The 12,094-nt window shown below is 42.8% G+C and overlaps 1 protein-coding gene across 7 annotated transcripts in view; it reads right to left on the minus strand.

Moving 5' to 3' along the window:
* Window positions 1-832: 832 nt before the first annotated feature.
* DNASE2B (deoxyribonuclease 2 beta) overlaps window positions 833-12,094 on the minus strand; it is a 34,736-nt gene continuing 23,474 nt past the window's right edge. For 6 of the 7 annotated variants that reach the window (XM_064428483.1, XM_064428482.1, XM_064428485.1 and 3 more), the window contains 6 exons: window positions 9,874-10,198; window positions 6,232-6,409; window positions 4,881-4,962; window positions 3,717-3,878; window positions 1,999-2,196; window positions 833-1,452 (listed from right to left, as the gene is read on the minus strand). In XM_064428483.1, the coding sequence (XP_064284553.1) occupies window positions 1,097-1,452; window positions 1,999-2,196; window positions 3,717-3,878; window positions 4,881-4,962; window positions 6,232-6,409; window positions 9,874-10,198 (1,301 nt within the window). In that variant the 3' untranslated portion in view covers window positions 833-1,096. The remainder of the gene's footprint in view (window positions 1,453-1,998; window positions 2,197-3,716; window positions 3,879-4,880; window positions 4,963-6,231; window positions 6,410-9,873; window positions 10,199-12,094) is intronic. The other variant, XM_064428486.1, reaches the window with a different exon arrangement.

Consider the following 12,094-nt stretch of genomic DNA (forward strand, 5'->3'; position numbering starts at 1 on the left):
TTAAACACAGATACACTTCTGAAATCTGAACACAAGAGTGCATTGGGATTTTGCAAATCAGCTTTGTCTTTACAGAAAAACCATGTAAAGTTCAGGTCCTAAGCCTGAGACTGGAGATATTGAAAATTAAAGCCACATTTGTTGTAATGCAAAAATGTAGGTTAAATATAAAAATGTAGGTTAAATATCTTTCTTCAAGTATATTCTTCTCTTTATATTTTTCCTCATTGTCTGCATTTTTCCTATGGCAGCTATAAAACATTGTAACTAACCACAAATACAGATGGAAGAGGGAGAATGTAAACAGACCATTGTTACGCCTCGTTTTGTTTATTCATATTTTGAACATGTTTATTTGTTTATAAAATTGCTGTACATGAATAAAAGCACTAGAAATATTCCCAAGCTATTGATTACAGATAATTTAAAGGTGATTTAAAGTTCATTAATTCTCTAAAAATGAATCATGTATAAATGAGGCCTTCCTGTCCTCAGATCTACTCATCTCCTGGTCTGGATCTAATTTCCTCAGCTCTTTTAGAGATTCAGCCCAAGCTGAGCAGAAATGCTGTGATTTATCTCAACAGTGCCAGAAATCCAGGGCAATTTTGAAGTATCTGGGGATACTTATCCCTTGCTACCTGCCAGTGCTGACAGCCCAGCTCATAAGAGAGGTTTCTGTTGTCCCTCCCATCCCAGGTTCAGCCCCACTCCCAAGGTGCCCAGGGATGCCTGTGCAGGGTGTTCAGAGATGTGCTTTGGTGCAGCCCCGTGCAGCAGGGTGCCTCCCATCCCATCCCATCCCATCCCATCCCATCCCATCCCATCCCATCCCATCCCATCCCATCCCATCCCATCCCGGATGGTGACAGGAGCCAGGGAGTGGAGCAGGGCCCAGCACACACCCCCTGAGGGCCCCACACCACAGCTGCCCTTCACCTGCACAGCACCTGCTCCTACAGCTTACAAGGGGATGGCCTAGCACATCTGGAAACTCACAGGGCTGCTTTTCAGAGTGAAAATACAGTTCAGAGAGAGAGAGATTTCCTACACTTCCCACATAACAAGGGCTGTGCTGGTTGGGAGGAATGGTTTGCTACAGCTCTCTGGGAGCAGAAGTGCAGCTTTCATAGTGGATTACCAAATGCCTGAAGGCTTTGTAGATCTGTTCGTTCTGGGTACAGATGAACCCACCACTTCTCCAAGCTTGCTCAGCAGCACGGTTCAAGTCCCCAATGCATGTCCACTGATCTTTGTACTTCCTTGAAACAGCCCATTTGGAATGATCATTAATGGAATGAAAGGTAGAGTTCAATGGCATTCCTATCATGTCTATGTTGTAGACATGGTAGTCAAGAGAGCAATTTGAGTACAGTTTTTCACCAGAACGCTGCCAGAACTCAGCCAACAAATCAGTCTTCAGTTCCTGAGCCATCCAGGCCACATAGATATCTGTGAACAACACAGGGTGTGGGCAATCAGTATTTCATATTCCTTCATTTAAGAACAGACTGGCATTAAATTGTGCTAGTTTCATTGTAATGCATGAAGTTGGCCAGAGGGAATTTTGCCCTCTCCCCTTATTTTGAATTTTTCAGAAGTTCATTTATACTTTTTCTCCTTCTAAAAAACCTATTATGAACACACAGCATGAAAAAGGGGAAAGGACAAAAAAACCTGCAAGTCCTCTTCATAACAAAAAAGCCCCAGATGATTCAACTCCCCTATTTCTTCTTTGTTGTTACTGTTGGATAATGGAACGTAATTTTCCTGAAAATCTAATTGCTGAATACCTTAGGATGGATCAGACAGTTTTTTTGCTTTGTGGGGCTGAGGGAACATTAGGATGGGACAGCACACCTTGCCCTCTGTCACATTTATTTCTGAAGTTGGACTTCTACTTTCCCCCTCAGAAAGACTATGAATTTAAAAATAATTTATTAATTGATATTTTAAGAATTGAGAATGTTTTATATAGAGAGCAAAAGGTTCTCTTACCATCTATGAAAAAGTGTGACTTTGCAAAGTGGAGAAAGGTTTCCCCACGAGCTGACTGGAGCTTGGCCAGGTGGCGCAAGGGGGCTGAGGGCAGCCTGGACTTTGCACAGAGTTTCTGGAGATTTGGGAGATCAGCTTGGAAGATGTCAGGGATGGAACAGCTGTAGATTCCTGGATTATAACTCAGCATCTGTTGGTCTGAGAAAAACCCACAGAAATGAAAACATGCAGAATTAAAATGGGTTAAAGAAAAGCAATCAAGAGAGCAAAGTTCTGTCTTGGACAGGAAACCCAAATCCTTCTTAATCTTCACAGCCTACCTCCTGGATGAGTTAAGTGTCAAAGTATCTTATTTTAGCAACCACGAATTTGTGCATTGCTTTGTATTCTGACTGGCCCAGCAGCACAAAGACTGGCTGAGAGAGTATGCTCAGGCTTTCCACTTACACCCCATAATTTCTAGCAGAACTGTTAACTGGTGGTTTTGGTCCACTGCCACTTCCACCCATGTTCATCTTCGAGCATCTCTGCAGTCAGGGAGCACCCAGACATCATGTGTAAATCCAAACCTCTCTGTATGTACAGGACTACCTTCCAGTCAGTTGCAGCTGCCAAGCCAAATGCAAACAGAGGAGCTGCCAAAGGGTCTGGTTTGGTTTTAGGGAGAACAGAACTTGACTTTCAGCATCTGGCTTGAATTTGCAGAAGAAATCTCCTTTTCTGAACAGTGCACAGCCCAGCTGTAGAAGTCCTTGCCATGGACAGCATAAACAACTAGGAAACAAATGGGCTCATTTGGTGAGTTCATGGAAGACCAATCCATCAGAAACATTCCAGTCTTTCTGGCTCAGGAAATCCCTGAACCACAGATTAGCAGAAGCTGGGAGGATGAGGCAGGAAAAGCATTAGCATATGCATCTCATTTTTTGTCCTCTTCTGCTAAACACATGCATGGATGTGTTTCCACAAACAGGAACCTGGGTTAGACAGCTCTGAGGTGTGGCCAGCCTGGCAATTTGCACAGCATGTGCATTTGATTTGAGGTTTCTAAGTGAGTGAAGAGTGAAAAAAACAGTGTGAAATGAGTTGAGGAACATGCCAATATGACTTCTTGTGATGTCTTTCAATAGTCCCTTTTCAGCATTCCAGTACCAGTTATCACTGCCAGATAGTTCTGAATCTTGCAGCTGTATTTTGTTGGGTTTTGGGGTTTTTTATATATTTAGTATTGGCAATTTTTGTGGCAAAGAAATGACTGGGAAAATTCTAGGTGATATTTATTCCATACTTCATATTTGTGATGAGTCAAGGCTACTACTCCAGCTCAAGCAGTGGTTGCCTTACGTTTTTTAGAACTGCAGATGACTGTTGCTGACTGAGCTGTTACTGTTAAAAGTGATTAATCATCCTACTTTGTATTTCCAAAGCATTTGTTTTCATGGACTGAGTTTGCTCTTGATATACACTTGTGACTATTATTATCCTGATAGTCCCCAAGGGAGATGAAAACAGAGTGGAAGAGTGAATTTCCCACATTCACACAGGAAATCATTGGATAAACATAACTGAAGCCAAGAATGCTTTTTCTAGGCCCCACTTGGTTTTCCAATGTCTCAAAAAAAGGTCAAGAACAAGGAATTTTTGAGGTGAAACCTCGAGGAAAGCAATCAGAGAGGTGTGGTGGGACAAAGACTTTCTTAGTAAGAAGCTTTTTGTACCTATTTCTGTGAACTGATCATATTTGAAGGTTATACAGATGGCTGTCTGTCCATAGGACTCCCCAGTAGATGGATATCCATAACCATCCTCAGGGATGGGAGGGAACAGGGGCACACTGTGAATCACCCAGAAGCCTTGTGATTTATCCAAGAGCAGAAATCCTGTCAAAATAAAAGTTAGTGAAAATGAATAAAGGAAGAAAAAACCCTGACATGATAGAGCTGTGCCCTACTTTGGTTTTGCTGCTTCAGATACCACATTTCAGTGTGTTAATGTCTACAGTAAGCTGTTCTAGAGCAGATTAATAGACCATAGGAGACACTAATTTAGTATTAAAATTGCATCAGTTCTTTCCTGCATAACTCAAACTGTCATCATGTTTTATTTGAAAGAGATCCTTTCACACCCACTTCCTCTACTCAAATTTTGTCCTCAAGAGTCCCAACAATTTAGTGGTTGTGACCATCTCTCCATTGCTCATCTTTCTTCACTTCAAATATTCACTGGACAAAGGGAAACAGGTTCTGTCAACACTGTGTCTTCTTTCCCAGACCAAACTGTCCCCCATGGGGGAGCAGCAGAGAGACAGGCCATGCTTCTCCCATCCAGGGTGGATCATGCTCCTGAGCTGTGCCCATTGCTGCAGCCTGAAAACACAGCCCTGAAAAACGTGCTCATTTCCTCATCAGGCTGGGCAAACCCCATCTGCTTCCTCAGGGGAACACTTAAACTCCACTGAAGTTTACACCCATTTAAAGTCTCGATTTTCTGTAACTACATCCTACAGTGCTTCCATGACCTTGGCAGCAGTTTCTTGTCCTCCCAGAAAGTTTGGAGGGGTTTCTGTTGAGGGAATGTTTCCCTTCATGTCTTGTACTGCTTTGCCATCAGGCACAGGATGGTGCTAAAAGGATTTGTATTAGTTTCAACTCTTGAAACAGAGTCCATAAGCCCAAAGATCCTTCACAGAGCACAGGCATAACAAAACCAAAACAGAAGCTGCAGCATAGGTGACTATACAAAAACCACACACCATGCAAATCACTCTTCAGTTTTGTTTTAGGCAGGAATTTTAGATATGCAGATAGACAAACAGAAAGACAAGCAGATGCTATCTGCAACTTCAGAAAGGAGAAAATAGTAGTTTGGGACTCTCCCTGTACCTTTGGTGTGTCCACATTTCGACCCTTTGGAGTCTGACTCAGGCACCTCATCGTTGTATATCGCATATGCAGTGGTGTTCCTCTGCAGGGAAACACACATTTCTGAAACATGACATTCAGTAAGAGGAAGGCATTTAAGCAAACATTTGCTGGGAACAGGAGAAAGAATTCAGGATTCCTCTGTGTGAACACCACGAGCCTAATCCTGCTCCCAGTTCAGCTGACACAGTCTCCAGAGACTTTACAGTAAAATAAACCTGAAGACTCAGCATTAGGGCCTCAGCTGACATGAAGTGGAAGCTCTCTCAATCACTGCAGTAGCCATTTGCCAAAGGCTGAATATGCTTGCTAAGCCAGTTTTCATGGGTTTAGTGGCCACTTGCTTGCAAAGAAGTTCCACTCTCTGGTTTTTGGGTCTCTCTCTGATTTAGCAATCAGATCTGGTAAAAATATTTGCTGAGTAAAAATAGACATGACAACTGTTCTTATTAAGGGCAAGCAATTAAAACTTTTTTCGCAAAATATTTGCATATGGCCACACCTTTTTTCCCCTGAATAGGGAACTTCAAAGGAGTTGGGACATGCCTCTCCTCCCAATGTACTATAAGTTTGCAAACAGTTTATTACAGCTGCACTAAGACCTGGGATTTGACAGTTTTCTGGACTGCTAACATTTGAGTGACTTTTGGGAGTCTCTTCTACATACAAATTAATTGCACCCTACCACAAACCCACAGGAGAAATGCAAAGACACACCCAGACTCCCAACAATACTACATAGATGGGAAAAATTATTATAGGGAAATCTTGTGATATTTTGCAATCACTTCACACAAATGTAAGTGAGGTGCCTGAGTACAGGAGCAAAAAAGAAGGTCAAAAGCAGCATATCACAGCTGGAGCAGTCACGGTGATTTCAGGGGGACAATGAAAACCCAGATTTGATTTGAGTCAGAGTATGAAACACATGCACATAGCAGGGCTTAGGACAAGTGCCTGTAACAATTACCACTGACCTTGGTTTGAATTCACAACTTCAGATGCTGCTCAACATGAATGGCAGAAAAGAAGCCAAAGGGAGAATGTATGAGCACTCTTTTTTTATGGACAACACTCTTAACTATATTAATTATATTAACTAAAGCTTGACTAGAAATTAGAAGTTTGAGGATTTCCCTAATTGTAGCCAAAACTGCAAGTAAACTGTCCAGCTGTCAAGGTGCTCCTCCCCTCTATCTGTCTTAGCAGACCTATCAGTCAGGCCTGGCCTTATGTGCTTATTTTGGCTGCTTTCATGTCATCTGCCCATGATATCAAGTAACCACACTAAAAAATATAAAATGTCACTTGCCTTGGATTCATATGTCTCATAGAGCTGCTGCAGTGTTTGTCCTAGAGCACTCTGGGTCATGTTGATGAGGTATTTACCAAGCTGCCACTGTGGAGCCAGGGCATCCATGTACAGGTATTCCAGTCCCAGCTTGGGAATCTGTCCTTTGGCATGCTTCGGCAGCTTGTAAAGAGCAAACCTGCAACAGAGAAGAGCAATTGGTTTTTACCACCACCCTCTTTGAATGTGTGAATGAGTATCTCCTTCCCTGAGAAAAAAGGAGGGTGAATCCAGGGGTGCCTGGGCTGGAGGGGGAGCAGTGTGGCCATCTCAGCCCCAAGGCAATGACCCAGCCCGGGAACCAGCTGCAGTTTGACAGCACAGTCCCTGCTGCAGACACATGTGTGCTGCTTCTCAGCAAGCAAGGGAGGCTGATTCAGCACCAAACTCCTCTTGCTGTGGCCAGACTGCTGTTGGTACCCCTGAAGAATGTGAGGTAGCCTTAGTTGAGTCAATGAAATCCCTATTGCTCCTGGTTCTGGTAAAGAATCTCAGTCTAACATTCCCCCAGGTTAAAAAATTTCTACGTTGTATAAATATGGCTTTATATGAAATAGATAAAATTACGTATTGAATTTTTAAAAATGCATTATATTATGCTTATATATATATAAAAAATAAGTATAAAGCAAAGTGATAAAATAGCTGCAATCCTACTTTCTGTAAGAGACTTGCACTCTGATGAACTGTTGCAGACTGGAAATTTTCAAACCATTAGCCAGGAATACAAATCTCTTCAAAATTGTAAAGTACTCAATATTGTCAGTAAATGGTTCAGTTCATGCTAAGGTTCCTGACAAAGTAAACAAGTTTTCCCAGTGTGCAAGTCCATGGGATTAATCACAATGTAATTAACTCAGCTGCTTTCTCTGAGAGCTGTAATTGAGTAATTTGCTATTCATGTCAACAGTAAGGACTGAGTGGCATTATTTTCAATCTATACTATTTAACAAAAATGCAGCATGTGCTTAACCCCTCAAGCACATCAGGAGGAGTAAACCTTGTTCAGTTGACTTAGAGGCTCAAGTTGCTCACAAAAGACATCTCCAAACACAGGTAAGAAAGTGGCAGGAAAACATTTTACTAGAGAAGAACATTTAATCCATGGGAAATGTACACATACAGGCAGAAGAAAAACACACCAGTGGTGGTCCTGCTAATCCACCTGTATTGCCACTGACTGAATGATCTCCTCAAAGTATCTCAGGAGAAATAATTTCTGATGACAGATCACAGAGAAGAAAGTGATTTATATAACTAGGCTGGGGAGAGTGGTCTGTGCCTATACATGCTCAAGGAGTCACAACAATCCCTTTATTTGAAATAAAGATTTGAAATGAAGATTTGGAAAGGAGAGGAATAGCAGTGGCTACAGTAGTAAGAGCTGATCCAGGAATTAGTAGATGAAGCCTTTCCAAACTACTTTGTACTGAAGGGTTTATGCTCTGGAAGTGTTTACAGCCTTGCATCTGACAAATCCAACCAGGCAGATATGCTTATGAAGTGCTAGTCATTGAGCTATCAGGAAATTGCCTGCCAATTCCCAGTAGATCCATGTTTTGGCTCTTTCCAGAAAGCCAGCTGAGTGTATTACCAATTAAAGTTGTATAAAATCTTTAGTGCTATTCATGCACAGGAAATTTCTCAAGAACTTAGGCACTTGTGGGAGCAGAGTAAAAGTTATTTTCCTGAGAACCGAGAAAGAGCAAATCCGCTTAGACCGGATTAGCATTGTCACATTGTTTTCTTGTGACTGAACACAACTTACAAGCAAGAATCCCATCTTTGCTTCTTCCCTTCCTCCCCACTCCCTAAAAAGAAAACCCAAACAAACAATGTGCATAGTGGCTTCAGTCCCTGACTCAGCATTTCTCAGAAAGCATAGTCCTGGCTTCTACTTTCAGGGAAGGCTTCCCACAGCGAACAGTGAGCTCAGACAAATAAAAGAAAAGCTCTGCCCTCCTCAGAGAGCCGGGGCCGGGGCCATGTGGGAGCTGCAGCGAGGATCGAGGGACGAGATCCCGAGGGAAGTGAGAACACAGCAGAGACTCTGCCCGCGCAGGTGCTGCCAGCCCAGCTGGGGAGCACACACGGGATCAGGGCAGACAAAGCAAGTGATCCCTCTGGTTCAGCGGCAAATGAAAGGTGTGTGAACATTGAGCAGTTATGGAATACTGCAGGATGAAACCACCGCAGAGCAGGAACTCACACAAACCTGCTGCTAGCTGAAAATAACGCAGTGTTGTTTGTTTAAAAGGACATTGACATCTTTTGTTCAAGAGGAGGCTCTTCTCAGCAGTTTCAGTTCTGCTTCTCCTGTCAGTTTCGTAGCAACCAAATCCAGAATCCAAAGGCTGACTCTTTTTAGTAAACCAGAATGACCTCAGCAGACAGACAAGTTTCTCTTCTTTTGATCAGGGCATATTGAAAAAGTAATCCCCCTCTCCTACCTGCTAAATTTGTGAAAGGGAACATGGATTTGCCTGTGCAGAACCCCAAGTTCCCTCCTGGAACAGGCCCCATGTCACTGGCATTGAGGCACAGGTGAATTACTCCTAGCCCCAGCCTTCAAGGAGTTTCTCAGAAAATTTTAATACAAAAATTGCCTTCATCTAAGAAATTGATAGTTTATATATATATTGGTCTATGGCTTTTGTTTGTTTTTTGTTTGTTTGGGGTTTTGTGTTCATTTCTTTTTCATGAAAAACCTCATTCTGCAAGGTAATAAATCCAGTTTAGACAGAAATAAAATATCTCATACCTTTAAGTTCCTGGATAGTTGCACCAACTAAGAGTATGATTCCTGAAAAAATTACATTATCCAGAAGGGCCTTGGCAAAGGTGACAAGTCATAGGGATGGATTAGACCCTCATACATTGAAGCTGTGTCTGCAGAGAGCAAAGCCAGCTTTGTGCTCCTGCCTGTGGTGCGAGGGGCACCTGCCTTCCCTGCAGTCAGCTCTGCGTACAAGGAAAGGGATGGGCCTACTTCTTTAGCACTTGTATCCAAACTAATCGTTGCTCACAAGAAAGACATTTTTCTTTTAAAATTGGTTGATATTTATCTTCAGGAAGCTCTTTTTAAAGTGCCCTCAATTCACTTTTAAAATCTGGGCTGGATATTATGCAATTGTACATCTTTTCATCTTGAAAGCTCATTAATCCAATTAATCATTTAACACCCGAAGCTGGGCTCGCAGCTGGCAGCGGGATGGCACCGGCGCTACCCCGGCTTCTGCTCCAGCGGCAGGGCAAGGCGCTGGGCCACGCCGCTGCCGCCGGCCCGGGGCGGCTCAGCTCCGCACCACAGCTTGTGCTGCCTTTGATCATGAGACGTGAACGCTGTGTAAAACCGTGATTATTCGATTGTTCTGCAGTTAGTCACGAAGCTGCGCCGTGGTTGGCTGAGGGAAATGAAATCAGATTTCAGTGACTTATCCCAGGTTTTTCAAAGGCAGCATTCCGCCACCACTCTCATGCCAACAGCAGCGAGCCAGCGACTGCTTTCGCACTGCTTCTCGGTGATCCACCCCCTTCCCGCGGTTTAATCTCAATGTATTTATTTACTCTCCCAGCGTTTCTGCCCTGCACTCATGTACTCACCAATCCACCGTCTCCCCGTCTTCATTCCTGCAGGAAATCTCAGCGGCCCACAGGGGCACGCAGGAGAGAGCTAAGAGCAGCGCAGGGTGCCACCAAGCAGATCCCGCCGGCATTTTGGTTTCCCGGCTGCGCAGGGCGAGCCCCGGGTGGCTGTAAAAGGAGAAGTTGTGCTGGAGAGCTGTCAGCTCCTGCCCACGGAGCAGGGAGCGCACCCGGCACGGCCTGGGAAACCGGCACAGCAGGCATGGACAGCGGGGCAAGGGCTCCCGGGAGCCGCCGGAAACTGCTGACCGCTTCTTCGGGCAACAAAATGACAGTTGACAAGCTATGTTTTTGGCAAAAAACCAGAAAAAAATATATTTTGGCTATTTACAATATTCATGGTATTCTTCTTTAAAAAAAGCTCCAACCGGCAGATACCGAAACCCTTTTTTGTTTTCTTTTCAGTTCTCCATGACTGACGTACAAATTTTTCACAACTATCTGAAAAAAACCCTTGTGTTCAGACAGAAAAACAACATCATCCCAGCTCACTACTCCTCCGCCCAGCCCGAGCCCCGAGCCCGCAGAGGGGTCCCCGGGCAGAGCCCCGCCCGGTGCCGGCGCTGGGCACCTCCAGTCACCCCCGGGGACCGAGCCGCAGAAACGCTCTGATCTCTGAACCAAATGAATTTACTTACAATTCGCTAATGCTTTTTTCAACTATTTTTAAAGTGCATTAACATTTCTCTTAGGAACAAACATGTCTGAACGGAGCGATTTCACATCTGATAATCTTTTAGCAACCACACATAAAAAGCTTCAATTTATATTTTGGTGTGGAAAATGCACTTTCTCCATCCTCATTATGCCTACATGAAAAGGGGCTGATTTACATTAAAAGTTGTTAATACAGAGTACGGGCTATTTCAGCCTCATGGAAAGTCTTGTACAATGAGCTCTGGGTATTTTAGCACAACAGAAATCCTCACAACCTTTGAGAATGTTGTCACCTTGCTAGTACAGCCTCTCCAACACTGTAAGAGATGTGTAAATGGGGTGTGTTTGACAGAAGCAGGGTAAAACTTAATAATAGGGCTTAATGCAAAGAAAACCAATGATCCCAGAGAACAGACTCAGTGAAGGTCTATATAGTCAGGACTAATTCACAGACGACAAAAGGGAGATTAGTTCACTGTGACTCCTCTATAATCTGTCCCCCAGAAAATTTTAAAATTTTATCACAGCTGCTACTAATACAATAATAGTCTCCTAAAGCATTTTTTTCTTCCTGTCAGGACTCTGGAATTTATAATGAAAATATTCTCATTATCATAGGTAACTACAAAAATAAAGGCCATAAGCACTGTTTGTGTTTCACTGACATTAGTTCATGACAGCATAACTCAGGCTTCCACTGCACTTCTTTACTACTGTCACGTGTTTTCTTTACAGATCAAGGACATTGAAGTCCTCAACTGTGAATATGGCAAGAATACAATTAAGTTCCTTCGCCTTCATAAAGAGGGAAAGAAGGAGTTTGTTAAAGAAGTGGAAGTGTGTGCTCATCTCCGGCTGACTTCTCCTCAGGAGTACCTGGAAGGAAACAATTCTCTTGTGATACCTACAGACACCATAAAGAATATTGTCCTGGTGTTGGCCAAAAAAAATGGGGTATTTTTAATTTTTTTAACTAGCTTTGCTGTTTCTTGTAACTTCATTTGGAAGTATTTGTTATACTAACTTTTTTATTTTCAATTTGCATATCAGATCAGTACCAAAGTAATTTTCAGTGATTTTAGTTTTCCTCTTCCACTGCTTCTCCTGTGGACTCTCTTAGTTTTCCAAAGCCTTTTTTTTCAAGGGCCAGCACTGGTTTTTGTGGATTTGTCATATAAAAGCCATATTAAAAAAAGAAAAAATAGCCCATAATCCCGCATTATTCCTATACAGTATCTTTGAACAGAAGATCTCAAAATATGAGATGCCTTTTAATTCTTCTGTGCTCTTACTGCCATCAATTGCATGTATCATAATGACAATCTGTAGCACTAAATTTCTCCGTAATGAAATCCCATCTTTACCCTGTAAAACTTAATTAGAATATCACCATATCAATCAGAAAAATAGTGATAAATTATTATTTCAGCATTATATTCTCAAAGCATAAGGCTACTGTAGCAGTTTCTCTCAGTCCAAGAGCTGCAGCTCACTGTACCACAGAATGGAAGATTTTTGATAC

Source organism: Passer domesticus, chromosome 7 (genome assembly GCF_036417665.1).
Source record: "Passer domesticus isolate bPasDom1 chromosome 7, bPasDom1.hap1, whole genome shotgun sequence".
Classification (NCBI taxonomy): domain Eukaryota; kingdom Metazoa; phylum Chordata; class Aves; order Passeriformes; family Passeridae; genus Passer; species Passer domesticus.